Here is a 21,767-nt window from a genome sequence, read left to right on the forward strand (position 1 = left end):
TATTTACAAAGTAGCTTGAAAACCTCCTTATGACATTGCCCGCTTTGTTTTAGAGTGTCCCCATCTCTGCTTGATGGCAAGTCACTCTGTCCTCCTGCACACACAGGTCATTGGACTTGGTTCATGCTCTCTGTGCCAACGAAGTGTCAAGTCCACCCGAAGTCATGGGTGTGGGGCACAGGAATGCCATCTCTGCTGGTGCACTCCCTCAAAGGGCCACAGCGAGTCTTGAGAGTGCCATTGCTGGTGACCAGAACCACCACTTCAGGCCAGGCCAGCAGACTTTCTACCTGTGGATGTTCTGTATGTGGGCACTGAGCCCTGAAAATGTGACTAATGTGATGGAAAAACTAATTCCTAATCCTAATTTTAATTAAACTCAAGTAGCCCCTTATGCCCCTGCCAGCATGGTAGATAGTACAAAATTTTTGCCCTTCATAAGTCACTTCTTTGCTCCTTATAAGTTAGCATCTTGGTTGGCTCAGTGGCCTTGGCAAATCTCCACCTGGTGCCACTGTCACCAGTATTTCCAGCCCCACAAGGAAGGAAAAGGCCAGAAGCAATTGCTGGCCCTCATCCATCTGACCTATGGGTGTAGCTGCCAGCTCAGGTTGGCAGGGGCCAGAAGTGGGGCTCCATATGCAACAGGAACATGTAGAGGAAACTCGGGGCTCTAGATGATTTTGTTTGCTAACTGGGTATTTGATTCCAATGTGTTCTTTCCCAGAGGCAACACTACATTTAAGAAGAGGTTATTGGTAAAACTGGAAAGTGCACATTTTCTTAAATCTCTCAGATTGATCCCCAACAAATACAGCTGGAAGGACAGCAGGGACCCTGACCTGGTAGGGAGACTGGAGACTGGAGTCAGGAGAGCGTGTGCAGGGCTGGTTGTTAAACCAAACAGCAGGTACAGTCAAACCTACCAGGAATTCCAGGTTCTGTTCATTCACTAGCCTATCTGTAGTTCTACAGTAAGGTTCTAGAAAATGCAGGATTCAGAAAAATTAGCCTGAGCCCGAACCCCTGACGTCTCAGCAATCACCCGGGGACCCTTCTGTGTGCTCACCTAGAAACTAGCTCGTGCCAGAAAGTTGACCCAGTCTTTTTTGGTGTCACTTCATTCTTGAGTGAAATGTAATTCACAAGCAATTCTGGAGTAGAGAGAAAAATGATTTCGTTTTCTAGGTAAAACACAAAACTGAGTTTTGTAAAATCTGTTAAAATTCAAATGTTAAAAAAATTAAAATGGTGATAGAAGGGTTTATGGAAACTAAACTGCTTTAAAATATTGTACATTAAATACATTAAAGGAGACTATTGTATCCAGAGAGGTGTCAGTTGGATCCTCCTAATTTCAAAAGAGGGAGCAGGTCCTACCAGTGTGGGGAGGAGGGTGTGGGGAATAGACACAATATGCATAATGAGCAGGGCCAGCAAGTGCCCCCTTAATCCAGGGAAACTTCTGAAGGTAGCCTGTTCCTTAAGCTTTTGTCCACAGTTACGACTTTTTATTATTAGATGATTTGAAATAATTTTATTCTATTTTCTCTCTCCGAGAGGTCGTCAATTTCAGGCAGACACACAGATACCCCTTTTTAAAGTGCACTTAGTAAGAGGAGGCTTCTGAAAGTATTAGGGGAAAAAAACATTTCTGATTAGAACATATTCTCAACACTGTGTGCTGTGTCCTGGGACGAGGGGTTCCTAGCGCAGAAGCTGAAGCATAATCCTTCCACTTCACTGTCTTCTAGGGACGGCCAAAGAAAGACAGCTGGCGGACTGCAGTGGCCTCGATCCACTGGCACCAGGAAATATCTCAGTCCCCAGGACCGAGATGTCCATTGAAGACATTTATGATGACGAGGAAAGGTGAGCTAATGTCATTCCTATGGAATGGGATAATTGGTATTTTAAGCGTGCATTCAGAACTTTTTCTTTCAGAAAGAATATTCCACTTTTATTTCACTGGGGAAAAAAATGTTATGTTTTTTAAGGGCTTTGTCCAGATTAAAGAACTATATGCAGGATGGAGCTCTAACCCAAATGCTGCCATCATCCTGTGGCTAGGAGAATGCCTATGACCTTGGCCTCTGTGCTGTGATGTAGTGTTAACTGAGGCAAATATGGAATCTGTCACTTCTTCCACCTTCTGCCCCCAAAGGGTGTGAACTCTGATGAGGCAGTCTGGTAGCACATGAAGCCTGAAGGTCACAGCTAGAGGAAACATCCAAGAAGGACATTCATGGGGATTCTGGGGCCCAGGAAGCTCTGGTGGGGGATCCACAGTCCTTGACCTTGGGCTTATCCCATAGTGACACCTGTAGGAGCAGGGCCCCAGGGTTCAGTAGGTTGAACTTGTGACTGGATTGTGTGCCAAGAATAGTTTGACCTGGGAAGCATTTGGTAGAACTCCTCATGGGATGTCTTCATTCTTGAGATGTGTCCTCTACTTCTTGAAAAGTAAGGATACCCTCAGAGTCCCTGGAATTGCCCTCTGCCATCCAGGTTCTGTTGGGTCTCTGGTGTGGAGCCCAGGAGAGAAACCTAGCTCAAGGACACCTCAGCAGATCTCAGAACTCTCTGTAAGCCTCTCTCTCCCACTCTGTGTACCAGCACACATGTTGAGGTAGCGTGACCCCTGAGCTCTGCCACTGGAGCCTGCCAGCAGTGTGACCCCAGGGTCAGTGGGATGTTGGGGGGACCAAACTGTGCCCCACTGCTGTGAGCTCTGAGTCAGACCCCCAAAGCCTGATTATACCCCTCTCTCTAACAGGGATCCTGGTGGTCACTTATGCTCCTTAGAGCCACATTTCACAGTCCAGCTATCACAACTGTCACCTCCACAGGTCCTTATAAAGATGAAAGAAAAATCACATCCTTAATCAACATTTGCATTTAGCAGGTCTGCCCTGGGGGCTAACTGTGTCTGTTTGCTTACATATTGTTACTATGGTTTTATTAAAAAACCTAAAATTAGCAAAGGCAAAGAGAGTTCAGTGACCAGTAGTCTCTAGCCTGCCACATTTCTTTCTGGAGATGCCTTTGTCCTTGTGTCATGTCACTGTTGCTGATTCGGGCCACAGGACTTTATCCCAATTCCCCAGCCCCTGTGACTCCCACAGCCCCCGTCTTGACAGGATGTGCACATGTCTCCAACATCAGCCAAAGAATTGCAAGGATTATCCCTTAGCCCTTCGAAAAGGGGGAGAAGATAAATGGAGAGGGGTCATTGGCTTTATCAGAGTTTTTTAACCTCTATATCTTTTTTTGTGAATTTCTATACCTGGATTCCTGGATGCCATAATTAGTGTGATTGGTATCAAGACCCTATTTCTGAAATTGGGGCCTTTGGGGATTTCCTCAGTTACATAAAGCAGATAGTGATTTATCTAGTCTGGTTTGTTGACACTGCAGAAATACAAGAGGATTTATTGACTGTCCTGTGCCCACCATACCATAGAGTTAAGCTTTAAAACTGTGTGTGGCGGGGGAAGGGGATGTTTGTGTGTATGTGTGTGATTTTTTCGTGTATATGTGTATAGTAGTGGGAATATTGTGAATTGGAAATAAAGTTTCAGTGATAGTTAGACAGAGTTTATTAGATAAACAAATCTGAGAAGAAGGATAAAGGCCTTTTCCCTTTCTATTGGCACAGCCTTCAGGTAAGCCAGAATGGGCGCGTCCAAGTCCATTCAGGAGCTATGGAGGAAAAAGCAGTCTGAAGACACGCCCTTTCTTCTCACGGTGCACTGTGGGCAGTAGCACTAGTGTCAGCACCCCACAGGCCCTCTCCCCCTCCCCCCAGTCTCACCTGGCCAGATGAAGATTTAATAGACTGAAACAGGAGGCTAACAAATGTTATGTCATATATTGGATTTGTGTGCATCTTGGTGAATGGAAATGTCCAATTCTTAAGGGTAAAATCTGTGGCAAGCCTATCCATCATGGTGTTAACCACCTGCTAGAAGCCTCCAGTTGCTTGAGGCCTCCAGTCTGTTGCTGAGGAGCAAGCCTATGCCACTGTGGGGCTCTGAGAGTTCTGAATTCTTACTGGGTCGGTGAAGATTCCATGTACAAATTCTTTGAGGTTATTCTCATTAATGCATTCCGCAGAGCTACCAGAAGAAATCCTGACTCCCAGTGGGTCACCAAACCAGTGCCCAAGCACAGGGAGGTGCCAGGGCTGACACCTGCAGGCAGGTGGGCCACACGTTCCACCACCATATTGCTGGTTCTTTCCATGCAGCTTGGAGAAGGTGCAATACACTAGCTCCACTGTTACCACTAATAAGTAATGCTCACAAAATCTTTACCTGATAAACAATTTAGGATAGTTAAAAAAAATGGGAAGAGGTTCAACAGATTTTACTCTAATAACTGTTTTTATAAATACCAAATTTGAATTTACTCTCTGTAGGTAGGAATATGGAGTCATTTGTATTATGTCATTATTCATGATAATTTGTGATCTTTTATCTCCAATCCCTTCTTCTTCCACCACATGAACCCCACTATCCATTTACTGTCAGAATGGTTTGTGTGTACATTCCCTGGCCTCTAAAACTATAAGCATCTATATCTAAAAGAATCAGCTTTTCCATGTCTTGGAGAATCTTAAGATTTATAGATTTAACTTTTGTAAATACATTGTAAAATGTTCTGGGAACACCATTGCCCCAGCCCAGCAGCAAAAGAGCAAAGACATTTGTATAGATTTGAAGTCTCTGAAGCAATGTGCAAAAATTTGCTATCTTCAGATAAACCAGCCTTTCAACCCTCATTAATGACCCAGCCACTGAATAAAGAAGATTTCAACAGTGGACAACCAGACTTTCCATCTCCACACTGCATTCAAGAGGAAGGATTAACCCCCAGCATTTGCCTTCCTTTGGGCATAGAAAGCATCAACATATCTTTAAGTCAAAATAACTTAAGAACACAAGTCTTATCAAGAATAATTACATTTTTGACATCAGCAACTCACTGTTCCCATCTCTATAAACAAACTCAAACTTGTGTTTGTTAGAACAGTTCTCACAGAGTAAAATCTCTTGGACTGCTTCCTGAGTTGAAATCCTCCCTTTGGTTAATAAACTCTAAGTTCAACTATCATTGAGATTTTTATTTCAGTCATCACTTTGGAAATAGTGGTGGTGTAGTTGAAATCCTCCAAAGGACCTTAATGGTAGAATTCTCTAAGTAACGATGAGCAGTGTAAATGATTGGTTGTGGGCAATAAAAAGAACTAACAACTAGGAAAAAGTGAAAGATTCTTTTATTTTGCTGTCATTTAAGAATCAACACCCAGAAAAGCAATTTTCTGCTTACTTGCCTAGTTTGTTTTAAATCTGTTTGCATTTAAGGACCCTGCGGTTCCAGGGACTCCAGACTTGTTAGTTTCTTTCTTTCTTTCTTTCTTTTTTAATACAAGCACAGGGGTACAGTCAGAAGCTGGGAGGGTGAGAGAAAGGAATTGTTAGTTTCTTAATGTTAACCCACAAAAATGTTCCTCCATGCCAATTAACCAAAGAGAGGATGATTGCTCCATCCCCAGGGAGCTGAGTCACTCCAGGTTTCCTGAGGTCCTGTCCTTTGTTGTGGAACCCTACCCTTCAAGAAGGAAATGGAGAAAGGCCATTGGGCAAGGGTGGACAGCTCCCCCAAGGCCAGAGCTAATCCAAGATAAGTGCTCAGCCTCACCCCTGGACAGAGCAAAATGCTTTCATCCTCCTTTGCTCCACTTAAACAATTAAATGACTCAGGTGCTGGGTGGGAGGCGAATGTGTGAAATGTCAGCACAGCAGCCCTCAGCTGAGGGCACTTTAATTAACATAAGTGTTGCAATGGATGATTAACACATCTGTGAAAATGGCCTAAATCTTCTTTGTTGAACCCAGGGAAACACCTCTTGTATAAATCATCCTTTCAAACTGCACCCTCCCAAACATCATGCTATTTGGAAAGGTTTTTGAACTCTCCAGGAAAAATCCCTTTGCTGTGCTGTCCTGTTCCATCTGGGAGTGCCCACCTGAGGGTTTTTTTTTACACTCAACTTCAAGAAAAAAGGGAATTCCTTTTAGGAGCTTGGCTATGTGTTAGGTGTTTTATGGATGTAGCTCTTGGAGATCATCTGGGTGATGTGGGGAATGCAGAGTCTGGGAGCATAGTCTGCCAGGGTCATTTGACCCAGGGCCATACACCACAATGGGCAGAGTTAGGCTGACCCTTTCCCTAGCTTATCATGCCCACAGATCAAGGCAGATATGTCTGATGTGTACAATTTCAAAGTTGTCCTTTTCTATTTTTTCATGTTCTCATTCCCTGGCCTTCAGAGGAAAAATATAGTTAATGGTAGAAAAGAATAGTTTATGGTAGCAATCTTTGGAGTTATTCAATAGCTTAACAGAGTCCTTCATTTAGTGACCTTTGACGATCAAAATAGGGTTTTGTACACCCATAGTTCCCCAGTTCTTTCAATAGTGTCCTCATCTGCCCCCTGGTGGCAGCTTCCTGTATCAAACACCAGGCTTGTAAAAACAGATTTTGCTACGTGGAAGCTTTATTCAAGTTAAAATATCTGTTCTCCAGATTCCAGAGACAGCCAAGAGAGGTTTTAAAAAAATAAAGAAAAGAAATGCTATAGGGCTAAGTGTGTTTCCCTTGAAGAGGGGAACCCAGCCTCTGAGAATGAGAGAAAATAAGGGTTAACAGTACGTAGCAGTCTTTCCTGGGGGGCATAGGGTGAGACCTCAGTTAAGGACCATTTACTTCTCTACACATGGATCTTTCAGGATTGCTGGTGGCTCAGTGGACACAGACACAGGTATCTGCAGCTCCAAGGCATGTAGGAGAGTGATCAGTAGCATCAGAGCAAAGGCCTGCCACCTTAGGGAGCCCTGGGTGTACCAAGGGAGACTTGGGACTGTTCCAGCTGCATCTTGAGCTCTGGAAAGACTCCTATAGGATGCACTGGGAGGATTGGCACTGGTTCTGGATGTATACAGAAACAGTGCGAACCACTATTGCCCCTTTGCCTAGGTGCCTCATTTCCCAGGGTCTCTGCCATGTCATCTTAAAAAGTAACTGCACTTCGCTCTCCACTGTGTGGTGGAGGATATGTGGGAAAGGACTGATGGAGACCCGCTTCATGCGTGTGACCCATGCACTTCCTCCCCTACAGAGTGTCAGGCACACGAGGTTGTGAAAAATTGTTCGTGAGAGCCAATGTGAGGAGTTGGAGCAGAGGTGATGCGGTGGAAGGGGTAAAGAGAGGTCCACAATTTTAGCAAAGGCCCCTCTGCTCTCTGTATCTGATCGGTGGGAGATCTGAAGGGAGCAAAAGGGAGCCAAGAGGCTATCTTATTAGTAAGGTGGGAACTCTGCTTCAGTGCGCATTTCAAAGCAGGTCCCCAAATTGGAAAACAAAGTAAAAAAAAAGAAAATCACAGGAGCAACTTCCTCTTCATTGGTATGTCAGCTGTTGGGGCACAAAAGAAATCATTCCTTACTTTTCTGTGTTCTTCTAGGTTTTGGAAAAACAAACAAACAAATAATCAAACATGTTGATAAGAGAAAAAAGTCATAGAGAAGTTTACTCATAGCAGGCATACCTCCTGTTTACATGGGAGAGACCCATGTGACTTTAGATGCCACCTTGTATTAGCTTAGCACAAACAAGGGAAGTTCAGGGAAGAAAGAAAAGTCAGCTGAGGAGCTTACTGGGGTAAATAAAGGTTCTTGTGCCTTATCTTTTGAAAATACTGCCAGTAGAGAGAAATTTACAAGTAAATATCAAAAGCAAATTTCATCAGCCTGCAGAACCCCTCCAGTGAAGTAAACCTCTTGCCAAAATCTCATATTTTGTAGTGGCAGATACTGCTACTCTACACAACCAATGTGTGCTTAATTAATTTATGAATGAAAAATGAATCTGAAGATCTATCACAGGATGGTCAGAAATAAAACTATTGTGGTTTTTTTAATCATTCTCCATTGATTCCCACACCCGCAGGTATAGCCAGGCTGCCGGATCCCTGTCCTTGCCCAGGGAGATGCCCATCACCACTGACATCCAGGACCACTGTCTCTGTGGCCCTCCTGCTGAACGAGTGTGCATAGGTAAGGCTTTGGAAGGAGCAGTGGCTGGCTCCCCATGGGGAGGTCCCCACCGACCACTACCGTGCCAGGTACTCAGCAAGACAACCATGCACAGGCAGTTCAATCCAGTTCTGCCCTTGGGGAGGCCATTCTCATTCAGTTTTCTCAGCGAGGGGTTAGAGAATAAACTGCCGCCCACTTGCCCCGTAATTTCTGGTTGGTGACTGTCTTGAGATTTGGAACCCCTGTTTGAATCCAAAACCTGTTTCCTTACCCACTTCTCCAGGAACCCCCAAACTTGACAATGCATCACACTCACCTGGGAGACTAATGAAAACCCAGATCCCTGTCCTCACCCCCCAAATTGTTGAGACTTGGAGGGGACCCCCAAATCCAAATGCAAGGTGTCCCACTCAAAGGGAAATGCTTTGGGGTGACTTCCTCCTTCACGGTATTTCCATTTGTAATCTTTCAAAATAAAAATCCCACATGGTTGCTTGAAATTAAATTTCCAGTGTTCCTTTAAGTAGAAATTTTAGAGTTCTCAGCTCAAGTTAATACATGATCTGAGGAACTTTAAAACACCTTTGAGACTATTTAAATGGTGTGAATGGGGGGACGGCTGAGACATCAGTACTGAAAACTATGCAAAACTAAGGCTGATGGGGTTCTTAGGGGATGATCATGTGTATTTTATTTCTTTCATTTAGTTAATTTCTCCTTTGGTGATTTTTTAAATGGCTTAATGTAATTTTATGATTTTTAATATATTTTTTCCTGTTTAGGAACATTTTAGCTTGTGTTAGCAGGTCAGACTTCAGGAAATTTGACTACAGTAGGTTTGATAATTGATTGGTTTCAGAGAAGCAGAGTCATATTTCTTTTTCATAGACATGTCCAGTTGGGGAAATTTTTCCAAAACTATGTTGGCATGGCCAGCCTGTTATACTCACACCATGTCTGTAAAGGCTCATCAGGACCATGGCCTTAATTTTCTCCACCTTTTATTATCATGATACATTAATATGTTAGTTTCTTGATAGTAAACAGTTGTGTTAAGTCAATATATATATTTTTAATATATGTATTTTTTAATTTATGCATAAAAAAGTGGGGTGTAGGCCAGAGTTGCAGGGGGTGAGAGGATTTACCAGAGACAGAGTGGGGAGCAGAACAGTTGAATCTACTGAAATACACTGCTGAGGGGAGCAGCAAGTGAGACAGGAGAGGTCTGCTGCGCCATGTGGGTAAGCTCCCTGTCTTGGGATCAAATTCATGAAGCAGTGGCTGGCAATAGCTTGATGGTACTGAAACTCAAACCCCTGCACAACCAGGGAGGCCCTAAGTCAATACTTAAGTCTGATTCAATATCGTACTAGAAATTAGAGGGATGTTAAAGCCCCATGTTCTTGTATATGCTGGGCTACATGTACAGGGTCCAGACCCATCCCTGAGTTGGCACAGCCCACTGTGTGCTAGCCAATTCCAGTGCCTGCTGCCCCTGGCCTGTGCAGGCCTCAGCCTGTGAGTGAAGCTGATCTAAACCAGAGACTGGGAGTTAAAGGAGCTTAGACAGAAATAGCTTTGCTTGAAACTAAACAGAGCACTCATTTTCCTTTTACCTTACTATCCCCTCCTGCTCTGGGGATCAGGGATTTTCCAGGAAGGGTCTCCCTTTGAGCTGTGTGTGTTTTGGCTGCAGAGTTAGGGCTCCAGCAAAGGCAGCTGCCCAGCTTATTGCTCACAGGCCTTGGCATAGTGCCAGGCCTCTGCATGGAACAAGGACTCAGTGGAATATTTTATTTTATTTTTAAAGATTTATTTATTTATTTATACAAGCAATGGGTACAGTCACAAGCACGGGAAGGTGAGAGAATTCACCAGAGCCAGAGCAGAGAACAGAACAGGCAGACTGACGAAATACACTGCTGAGGGGATCAGTGGGCGGCAGGGGAGGTCTGCTCGCCATGTGGGACTCTCACCCTGCCCAGCAGTGGCCAGGGATTGAACCAGCGCTGCAGAGGCTGCAGGCAGCTTTGCAACCCAGCGCTCAACCACTGCGCCACCGGGGAGGCCCCAGTGGAATATTTTATTTAGCATGGTTTTGGAGATTTTCAAACATCTACAGAAGTACAGAGACTAGCATCACCCTTGAGCGGGTCATCAGCTTCCACTACTGTGTGCATTTCCTAGGTTTTTTTTTTTTTTGTTTGTTTGTTTTGTTCCCTGCAGATGCAGGCAGCATGAAGCTGACTTCACTAGACCTCAGAGATGGAACTGGTGCTTTCCATGGCCATGTGCACACTGCCCCTTTGGGTGTATCCTGGCTTTTAAACTTTCGTGTCTGTTGCAAGGAAGAATTGGGATGTAGGCTGGGGGTGAAAGAATTCACTAGAGACAGAGTGGAGAACAGAAAGGGGGCATTTATTGAAATACACTGCTGAGGGGAGCAGCGGGCAAGGTTGTTTGCACCAGGGGAGGGTCTGGGGGCTCCTTTCATACATGGGCATCAGTGATTGGCTGGGATACCTGGTCTTGGGCTCATCCTGATTCACAATCATGATTATTGGCCTAATGGTCTAATTCCCATGGCAGCCCCACCCATGCCCCTTATCCATTCAAGCCTCCCAAACTTGCCTGCTGGACAAGGAATGGGGTCTTAGTTTTTAACCTCAGTAATGATACCATGATGGTGTCTTTATTCATATTCACCTCAGCAGGACAAAGAGCCCACCTGGCCCTTTGGTTTGTGGTTCCTTCCACTTTCACATTATCTCAGGACTGGGACACCTCACCTTCATCACTTTAGGACTTAACATTGAGTGTGAGTGCCGACAGTAGTCTATCTTACATTTAAAATACTATAAAGAAGGGGGAAAGAAAAGACAAAATGCAGGACCCAGTATCCCAAGCATAAGCATATCCAAGGGCACACACACATCTTCATACCAGCCCATTAGAGAGCCAGGTGGTATTAATTGTGGTGGAGCAAACAAATTAGGGTGAGGCCAGTGGCAGAGGGGAGAAAGAATTCACTAGTAACAGAGTGCAGAACAGGAAGGGTGGATTTATTGAATACAATGCTGAGAGGAGCATCAGGTGAGACAGGAGAGGTTGTCTGCACCCCCAAAATGGTTTGGAGCTCTTTCTATAACCTATTCACTGCTGAGAAGTCTGGTCTTGGGCGTTGACCTTTGACATACATGTGTTTGGGCCCTTCTTCCATTCCTAGTCAGGGTCTTATGTCCCATTCCCATAGCAACCTTATCAGTTCCATTATCTAGTCAAACCTCCCAAACTTGTCTGCTGGGCAAGGAGTAGAGGCTTAGTTTTTAAATCTGAGTAATGATACCCCGACATTAATCTTAAGTGTGCAGGTAGTCTTCTGTTCATGCAGAATCAACTATCTCATCTTCAAGGCTCTTGAAGTCTCAGAGCCTGTTATTCCTTTTTCTCTAGAGATCCATGTGAATCATGGGCTGTTTGTGAGTACGGGGAAGCCCAGTTGTCCACCCTGCACACTGACAGGGATAGAAGAGGATGTGGAATTAAGAAGATTATGCTCCCCAACAACCTATGAGAAGGTATTCCTGATCTCAAGCCACTGCTATATCTGGGGAAATATGAATTTTCTGCAAGTGTGTGTGCAACTCAAAAAAGTCTCCTTAACTCCTTAGAGGTTTATCAAACATGGTTTCTGATCTTATGTGTTGTGTCTGTAAAGCAAGTGTAAGTTTTAAAGCTATAATTCTATTGTGACCAACCAGGATGTAGTCAGAGGATGAGGGGCAGAGGGAGCTTCAACACAGGCAAGGCTCAACCCAAGAAAGGAAATTCTACTGTTGTATGCTAACACTACCACCATTGTCTACTCCCAGAACATTTCCATTACCCTAAAAAGATGCTTTCCTATTAAGCCTCTCTTTCTGCAACACCATCCTTGGCAGCAACTAATCTGCTTTCTGTTCTTTCACATTTGATTATTCTGGTGTTAGTCTAATAAATAGCAAACAGAAATCAGAAAGACTAGAGGGGGAAAAAAAAGAAGAAAAAATTCTCAAAAATGGTTAAAGAAGTGAACAGCTACCATTAAAATAATTTTCTCTCCACCTTCATTCCAATTCTATTAAATACTGTAACAAGATGCTTTTGTAAGCTATATCTGATCTCAAGTCATTCAGTCTATTTTTGCATAAATTCATAGTGTAGAATAATCAAGAAGAATTTTTATTGGCTTGGATTGAATTTGCCATAAGGGATCTTAGATTGAGCTCTGAACATTTGGCTGCTATGGGTTTCAGAATTCTTGCCATGGCATGGTCTCACTGTACCACAACTTCAACATCTGTACCTCTGGGTAGATTTCCTCTTCTTTTCTCTGGGGTCTCCAGGCCTGCCAAACCAATGTGTTTCCCTACGTTCCTTGGAGGTGTCTGGAACCCTGCAGGCAATGTGGCAGCCTTTTATTCTCCTTGGCTATGCTCAATTTCATTGCTTCAATGAGATCTTTAATAATTGGAAACCAATATTTTGTGACAAATGAAGATTACTGAAATTATGCAAAGATAGACCTATTGCCATAGGTAATAAAAGTACTTATTACTATTTCTCCATATGATGATGGTATCAAGGAGAAAATGCAAACACAAGTTAGTTTTGCTCACAAAAAATGCAATTTAACTTTTCTGCAGATTCAGCTAAAAGAAGAAGAAAATAATAATTTTCTTGATTGCCCTCTGGAATTGCAGGGCATGTTCTGGGGTACTCTGGGGTGAGAAATTAATTTGTGCATTTAGTTTATTTAAGCAGTCATAGCCAAAGAGGGGATCTGAACACTCTTCCACATATAGAAAGATACATTGGAGGTTTGTGTCACGAAATTGGCATTCCAGGGGTTGTAGGAAGGCTTTCTGTTGTGGCTTTTCCATAACCTGGTACAGTCCTCTTGTTAACCTGAGTCAATTTAGAATTCAAGGCTGAAGTTTTCTTTGTTTTTTACTGAAAAATTAATCTGAGTGTCCCCCATGGTATTACCTGGGGCTTCAAAGGGGTTATCATAGTAAACTTTTTTAAGATCAAGTGGTACCCCTAGGTCTTCATCTGAACCAATACTCCAGACAATCACTTACCTCCTTTTCTCCCTCCTTGCTTCTTCATTCCTTCAACTCTGCCTGTATTCCTTCTGTGACCCTTTTCTGAATCTTCATTCTGTGCTGTCATTGGTTTCCTTTCCTTTCTTCTTACTTTTTCATTTCTTGTCTCCTTTCTTTCTTCCAGTCTGGGACACCTGAACTTCCATTGTCTCTCTTCTTTGTTATAAGCACACTGGTTCTTTCTTAGAGTTTCATTTCTGCTATTTCCTCTCTAGGTACCTTCTCAGCTCCTCCTAAATCCATGCTGTTTTCTCACCCTGTGAACACAATTCCAGCCTAGGTTTCCTTTCTTTTTTTGCATTATAGAAAATGCTTAGACACAACCCTGAATATCTCCCTAGAAGATAAAATTCTAAGTTGAAGATTGAAACCAGGCCCCATACAAATATCCACAGGACCTCCAATAATAACAAAATCATTGTCCATACATCAGACTTTACCAGATAACCCACATCAAGACTCAAAGAAAAATATAAGGAAGAAAAAGAACTGACTAAACTAATGGTTGAACCTATGTCTAGATCTGAATACACACAGAGATCTTTACTGAAGTAAAACCAAGCTCCTCTAAATTAGAGAAAGAAAAATCCTGCCACATGTTCCTCAGTGGTAATGCACTTTCAGTGACCAATGCAAAGAAGGGCCCTTTGAATGGCTAACCACATGTGTGATGGCTCTGCATTGAGCACTAAGGTGTTACAGCACAAACCTGGGGGATATGAGAGGCAACAAGTGACCTGTTTGAATCCTCACTGTATGCATAAGAACCCAGGAGAAGATCCAAAAACAGACATACAGAGAGAGAAAAATAGGTTGCTTTTATAAGGGGAATGAGAAGAGGAAGAACAGAGAAAAAGAGAGATTAATGGCCCACACTTCTTACCAGCTATGCCATCTGAGCTGAGACACCAGGGTGTAAGTCAAAACTAGAAAAGCAAGAGATTAAGAATATGTATGTGTTTAGTTTTTTTTTTTAGATTTATTTATTTATACAAAAACTGGGGTGCAGGCCAGATGCGCAGGAGGGTGAGAGGATTCACCAGAGACAAAGCAGGGAACAGAAAGCCAGACTGACTGAAATACACTGCTGAGGGGAGCAGCACGTGAGTCAGGAGAGGTCTGCCGCGCCATGTGGTATCTCTCTGGCCAGCTGGGAATCAGACCCATGTTGCAGAGGCTGCAGACAGCTGCAGATGTTTCAGACAGCTGCAGAGGCTGTAGACAGCTTCACAGTGCTGCGCTCAACCCGCTGCGCCACCCAGGGAGGCCCAATATGTGTTTAGTTTGATTCCAAGCATGGGTGCTGAACTCTACCCCTAATTCCCAGTGTCTCCCCATTCAGGAAGTCAGATTCACGGCATGCTGGGAGTTGCAGACTTGATGCCTAAGATCTCATCACTCCATCAGAGATTAGGGTGAAATACATTCAGAACATCATTCACAGGCTTGGAGGTTGCTCCTCGTTGTTCCTTTGACATCCTCACTTTCTTCTCTGTGCTGCCCCTCAGCTTGCCTCCTTTCAAGCTCCTGGGACTCAGGCTGCCTCAGTTCAGGTTCATATATTCATCAAACTTCAGGGCCTGCTCACTTCTGGACTGACAGGTGTTGGTGTAGTCCCCTGTGCTTCCCCACGCATGGGGTCTGATGAGGGCACATAGGTCAGTGCTGCACATGGTTTTCACTTTGGTGTAACTTTCTTTCAGGGTGCTGTGGCATCTGACCTCCAGCAGTCACAGAGTAAGAAAGGGGCAGAACAGCACAGAGCTAGTTCAGTCAGTTCCTGGGGGTTGAGGTTAGGGTTATGCTCAGAAAGAGGGAAGAGGGGTCATTGGTTCCAGAGAGGGGAGAGGTTACTGGTGGGGGTAGGACTCTGCATTGTTTATTGGGTTCCAAATTATAAATTGGCTGAAATTACTTCTGCTAAAAATTATGCAAGAACCACAATGCAAGCATGGACCCTCAGTATGCAGAGGGTGGCTGCTTGTTATATACAGCCTGTATTGGAGTGCTGTCTGGGGGGGACACTGTTATGTGAAGAAGACAATGAAGTAACAAGCTTCAGTAAAGTCTAAAATGTCCCTTCCCTTTCCTATGGCTCTTTCCTGCTGTTTTGATTCAGGAATTATGGTTTTTGTCATGTGGAAGCTGTGGTGAGACAGTCTTTGCAAACTTATTATTCCTGGTAAAAGTATCAAGGCAGTGGTCTGCTCCAGGTCAGTGCCTGTCCCCATTACTCCCTTGCTCATCAGAGGGTTGCCTAGGTCAATCCTTAGCATCATCCTTGAGTTCTTTCTTTTACTTGATCCTGCTCCCAATCCAGCACCCAATCCTGTCTGTTTGTCCTCTAGCTTCTACAGGTATCCATATTAGATCCCCTCCTCACTGCCTCCCAGGCTAACCCTGCAGTCCTGGCTGCTGAATCTAAGCTAATCACCTTGAATTGGCTTGCTAAGGACTGCCAGGACTTAACACAGCAGAAATGTGTTCTGTGTAATCACTTTTCCTGGACAAGATCAAGGTGTTGGCAGGGTCGCACTCCCAGAGAAGCGCTAGTAAAATTTGTTCCATGCTTCTTCCAGCTGCCAGGGCTATAGCACTCTTTTACCCAGCACACTTTCACGTTGAGACTCGATGCTTGATTTCTGGCACTCTAAGGTCTATGACTACAGGGGTTGAAAATTTCTTTCAGGCAAATATAGATTATTTATGCAGCACTTGGGCTGGTTATAGTCCTGAGCTCACCCTTTCTTTCCCTGCTTTGTTCAGCACAACTAGGAGCAATCAGCCATTATCTCATCATCCTGGGCAGAGTGATAGAAACATCCTGAGGCAGCTTGCGTATTCTAAGTGTGTGATGAGAGGTAACCAGTCGTGATGTTTTGCATGTCTCCAACCATCACACCATGGCCTATTAGTGATCTCTTTACTATTACATATAGAGTCATCCATGCCTTTAAATCCAACCAGATTAGACAATGAATTCAGTAAGCTCTGTCTTAAGATTCTTACTTCCAAAGTCTTAAAAATATAAGCTGCTATACTGATGCTTCCAAAACACAGGACAGACTCTGCCTCTTTTCTGCTCAAGCCTCTATCTCATTCAATATGAAATTCAAAGTCTTCTGCACCCCTGAAGACTCCATCTGGTCTCCACTTACGTATCTTCCCCTTGCTCTGTTGTGCCATCTGGCCTCCCTGACATTCTCTGAGAACATGAGCTCCATATGAGGAGGGAGCATGTTTCTTCTCATCCCTGATGATTCTCTAGAGCCCAGAGATGCCTGGTGTATAGTAGGGGATGACTGCTATTTTGTGATTAAAATAGTTAATTCCGGGCCTCCCTGGTGACACAAGAGGTTAAGACACAACCTATGAAGCTGTCTGCAGCCTCTGCAGCATGAGTTTGTTCCCCTGGCCAGCCAGGGAGCAACCCACATGACACAGCCTGCTCTCCTGTCTCGCCAGCTGCTCCCCTCAGCAGTGTATTTCAGTCAAACTGCTTGTTCTGTTCCCCACTCTGCCTCTGGTGAATCCTCTCACTACCCCCCAACACCTCTGGCTTTTGCCCCAGCTCTTGTGTGCATAAATAAATCTTTAAAATAAAATAAAATAAAATAAAATAAAATAAAATAAAATAAAATAAAATAAAATAAAATAAAATAAAATAGTTGCTTCCCCAAATGTCTCAGGTTTTCATAAGCAGTTCTCGTTTGTTTGTTTATTATGTTTTTTTTTTATATTCACTCTACAGAACATTTTGAAAACAACTAGTGAAGCAGTGTCAAGAGCTGTTCATAGGAAAATACAATGTTTACCTGATCACAGTTACCAGGTCCAGAGGTATGTCAATAAACCATGACTGAAAACCACTTTTCTGGACATACACATAGTCTTACAAAGACTTGTCAGGTGCCAAAGTCAAGGCTGGTTGCTACCCAGGCTAGGGGTGGGGAGTTTTAGAAAATGTACCTCTGGTGTACAGGGAGTGGAAATGATCACATAGAGCACTTAACTTGATGGGAAAAGAATGGCACTTTGAACCTAACTGGTAGATCACACAGTATGACCAACTTAACCAGAATGTTGGGACAAACAAGATAATGCCCTATAATACTTTGTTATAAAAAATTTGGGGACATAGTGTGCCTAATCAGAGTGAAGGTACAGTAACTACTACAGTAATCGGTTATTTCATGGTTATGAAACATGTGAACTTTCAAAGAATAGCATTAGATGAGTCTTGAGGACATTATGCTAAGTAGAATAAGCTACTCCCAAAAAGACTAATAGTGTATGATTCCTCTTATATGATGTATGAAGAGTAGTTACTTCCCTAGGTACAGAAAGTAGAATGGTGGATACCAGAGGCTGGGAGAGAAGAATGGAGAGCTGGTGTTCAATGAATGGAACAGTTTCAGATTGGCAGGAGGAAGCAGAATGGGGATCTGTTTCACAACAATATAAAAATACTTAACCCTACTAAAATGTATACTTTACAGACAATCATTACATTAAAATAAGCCAAATTCAAAAAATACTTGGCCTTCTTCTAGATTCTACAATGTCATTCTATTCCTGTGATCTGCTGTTTTATTCATCCTAGAAAAAAAATAGCAATTTTTCCTTTCTTTCTTCCTTAAAGGGAAAAAGATTGTCAAATGTAGACATTTCTTAGTTCTTCCTCATTATTACTGCTCTAATACCATGTTCATGGATGTAAGCAGTTCCATGATCCCAGGGCATTTACTGGTGATGGCTCACAACTGCAATATACTCTTCAATCCTCTATGACCTACTCCAATGTACTTGGGGTGACTACTGTTCTGCTATTAACTTGTAATATCCTTCCTTTCCCCCTTCCTCCATCCTGCCATTTGTTGACTCCCACTGTACGAGGAAGAATTTGGAGATACTGAGAGTAACAAGATCCAACCCTCCCCCATTAAAGACCCCAAATCTGGCACAGGAAAATCTTGTAAGAAAAATGGACATAATGTTGAGTCTTTTAAGCTGCATGGGGTCCTTAAAGGAGCATTTGCCTTTGTGAGACATCAGACAAGCTGGGGTTGGCCTCAAGAGTCCAGCAGAGGTCTGGAGGTAGATCAAGGGAAGGAATCATCCCTGTAAACAGGAGGAAGGCAGGTAAATGAAAGAAAGTGGTCTGTCTGGGGAAAGCGAGTACATACTTGATGGTGTGCCCACCGGCCCCCTCAGCCAGGTTGTGCTCAGGCTACTATCAGTAGTCTATTACGATGCATATAGAACCAGACGCCAAGGGCAATTTCCACATCTGTGTCTACATACAACTCTGTAACCATCATTTTTTCTTTCTCATGGTTTAGTCCTTTGATTCTCCTTCGCAGTTCTGAGAATTTGTGAAAGAATTTAACAAGAAGGCAAAGCAGACATCATCCAGATCGTTATTAGATTCATGCATGAGGAAGACAACCCTGGAAATGAAAGTTTCTGGCTCTCCGAGAGGAGACGTAAAAGGGCTTTTATTGGGGTCAGTCTATCAGGCAGGCTAGAGGGGAGTCACATTCTGGGCCAGGCTATACTAGGGCATGTGCAGAAGAGCTACATGTTTCTTCATATGTCACATGTCTCATTATTATCTTAGGTCTCCATCTGGCAGGCATATCTTAGTGTGCTAATGTGACCTTGATTACTTGTCAGTCAGGGCCTTTACAAACCGGGCATGCAGGCCCTGTACATCCACCCCTTCCAGGGTATAGTGGACAATGTGTGCTAGAGCCAATGCTGTTGCCAAGATACATGATCGAGATTTGGCTCCAGGGTCCTATGTCAAAATGTAGCCATTTGTTAATCTGATAGGTCATACCAAGGCCATTAAAACAAAACGTGATGTTCCTGCCAACTATGATACAGCCCATCTGTTTGAAGTCAGTGCAAGGTAACTCCCCATTCTGCCACCTGCAACTTCAAAGCAGAAGGTCAGGTAACTCCCTGGCTAGTGAAATCAAATATAGCTTCTTTCCATTTATTCACAGTTTAATTAACCTTGATTATTTTACTGGGCCTGGCTGAAGGAGAGCTTCAGGTACAGATCCACCATCCTTAGGTGGAGAGAAGAAAACAATGGCAGTGCCTCCTGGGTGACCTAAAACTCTCCTAAGATTGGCGTGTGCCACTTCCACCCCATGGCAAGGCCAGTGCCAGAGGGAGGGAGTATAGCAGTCCCCACTAGGAGAAGACTCAGAAGTTGGGGCCTCCAGTGCTGCCTGGGGAGGACAGGAAGTGGGGAGGGGTGGAGTCCTGGCCTGGACAGCCATTTCTGCTTTGCACTCAGGGTCAAGCAAAGGCTTCTGTGGGGTGGTGACAAGCTCAGGTTCATGTTTTGTTCTCACACAGAGCAAAAGAGGCAAGAAAACTAAGAGTGGACATGCATGTGCTCCTCTGTGTTCCCCACTGTGCTTCAGGTTGCTGCTCTAACGCTGTAGAGAGTAGATCCAGGTTGGAGAGCTTTGTAGATCAGCAAACCTAGCAGAACAGAGAGAGGCGGCACTTAGAAACCAAAGTCCAGTCTAACCTGTGATTGCAGGGACATACCTGCTCAGCCCTTTCAGGGAAATCCAGAAAAAGAAAACTCAGTAAACTCAGTGAGGACTTCTACTTCCATACATCTGATCTTATCACACACCCCCAACACACACCACCACCAGTCTCCTTGTCTTTGCTGACAGCAGTATTGGGGGAGAATGGTCCATAGTCAGTTCCCAGACTTGTGGGCCCCTGCTGTTGCCTTCCAAAGTCCTCTTGGCTAACAATAGTCTTCCTTTTCTGGGAGGGACAGTCTGTCCACCCATCTTGGAATTTTGGTAGCTCAGCCTTTCTGGTTGTCTGATTTCCATGCAGCATACATTTCAATGTGAAATTCTTGCCTCTAGTGGATTCCATTGGGTCGATCAACACACCCTCTTGAACGCCAACTATTTGGCCCCAGCAGAAATTTACACCAGGGTAAACCAGTGAAGAATTCTATAGCTTATTTTTGAGAAATGATTTAGAACTTAATTAGTGTATCAGTAAATTTGTTCAATCAAAGACAAATTGCTGCCAAGTGGAATCAATGGTACTTGTGTACCAGTGTGAAAAAATCTCTGTGAATGAATTCTGGACCTTTAAATAAAGAAAATAAACAAGATCAGGTCTGGGGTTCCACCCTGTGCCTGAGCTCTTCTGTTCCCTCCCAACCCCTCTCCCTATTCCCCTCCCCCCAACCCTCATTAACCCCCACCACCACCCCCTCAGCTAGCACAGTCTGTCCTCAGTCCTCCCTCCAGTAGCAAAGGAGACATTGCTGGAGGAGCCAACTCTGACCTCAATACTGGGCTGCAGAAGGGTCTTCCAGAAACACAGGAAATGGAGATTTGTGAAAGACTCTGGGACAGGTGCCCCTCTCTGTCCTATGAGTCCATGTGATGCACTCCGATGCCAACACCATCTCTCTTTTTAACTACTTTCCTTTTCTCCTGGAACTCAGATAACACATGCAGGGTATTTTGAAAGCACATTACTGCATTAAGACTAAAGGTATATAAAGAAAAAATAGGAAGAAAAAATAGGAAAAACCAAGATGATGAGCAGACAGTGTTATATGTCACATTAGGAGTGGCTGGAGTAACTTAGGCTGTCCCTTCTGGGGAACATGAGGTTGAAAATGCCTGGAATTCAATTCCGACTGACATTGTGGAGAGAATGGGTGTTCCTGTGGTGTGACCTTTTCTACTTTGGTTTCTACCTTCATCATGTCCCAGTGTCAGTCATGGTGAGGGTCTTTGCAGCATCAGGGTGTAAGTAGAACCAGACTCACCAAATGCCTGAGGGAAGCACGTCCAGCTTTCCTTCTCTTTATGCCTTTTCCTTCACATGCAGAGTGCCCCAGGAGCCTTCTGTTACAATTGCCAGCTTCAGGAGCAGAGATGGCCCCAGGCCCCATGGCCAGCGGGTATGTGCAACTGAGCGAGCATCCCCTGGTCCAGTCCAGGTTGGTGTCTGACCTACATGGTGAATGTCATCAGAAAGCTGCTGGGGGTGGGGTGTGGGCAGGTGGCCTCTGCTTGGTGAACCGTATTTTGAATTTCTTGTCCTTTGGACAATCTCCAGTCAGTCTGAAAGCATAGCTCAAATTTGCCTCTGCAATAAGAGGAAACATACTTAACCTTTTTTGATGTCTGAAAGAGCATTATCTCTCAACTATTAATTTTTATTTATAGCTTACCAAAAAAAATAATTTTACATTAGCTGGAGGAACTAGTCATTCTTCAAATTCCTGATAAAACAAACTTCCTAGTTCCAACTGCATCAGCTAGATACCCTTTTAACTCGTAGGCACTGAAGTATGAATCATTTCATCCTCAACATTACACCAAAACCTGGGGCCAATTTGTAATAGCCTGCCTGAATGAGGGCACCCTCAGTTGCACCAAAGCTCTTTATTAGCTGCTTCTCACTGTGGAAAAGCCCCAATGCGGACCACATCATAGCCTCTCA

General features: G+C 43.9%; 1 protein-coding gene across 1 annotated transcript in view; it reads left to right on the forward strand.

The window, feature by feature from the left end:
- Positions 1-21,767, forward strand: part of PKD1L1 (polycystin 1 like 1, transient receptor potential channel interacting) — a gene marked incomplete at both ends in the record, with an annotated part of 154,865 nt that overhangs the window by 1,441 nt on the left and 131,657 nt on the right. Inside the window, 4 exons of the mRNA XM_084247735.1 lie at positions 1,755-1,872; positions 8,015-8,121; positions 19,089-19,167; positions 21,150-21,222. Of these exons, the coding sequence (XP_084103861.1) occupies positions 1,755-1,872; positions 8,015-8,121; positions 19,089-19,167; positions 21,150-21,222 (377 nt within the window). The remainder of the gene's footprint in view (positions 1-1,754; positions 1,873-8,014; positions 8,122-19,088; positions 19,168-21,149; positions 21,223-21,767) is intronic.

This window comes from Talpa europaea (assembly GCF_964194135.1).
Source record: "Talpa europaea genome assembly, chromosome: 11".
Taxonomy (NCBI): Eukaryota; Metazoa; Chordata; class Mammalia; order Eulipotyphla; family Talpidae; genus Talpa; species Talpa europaea.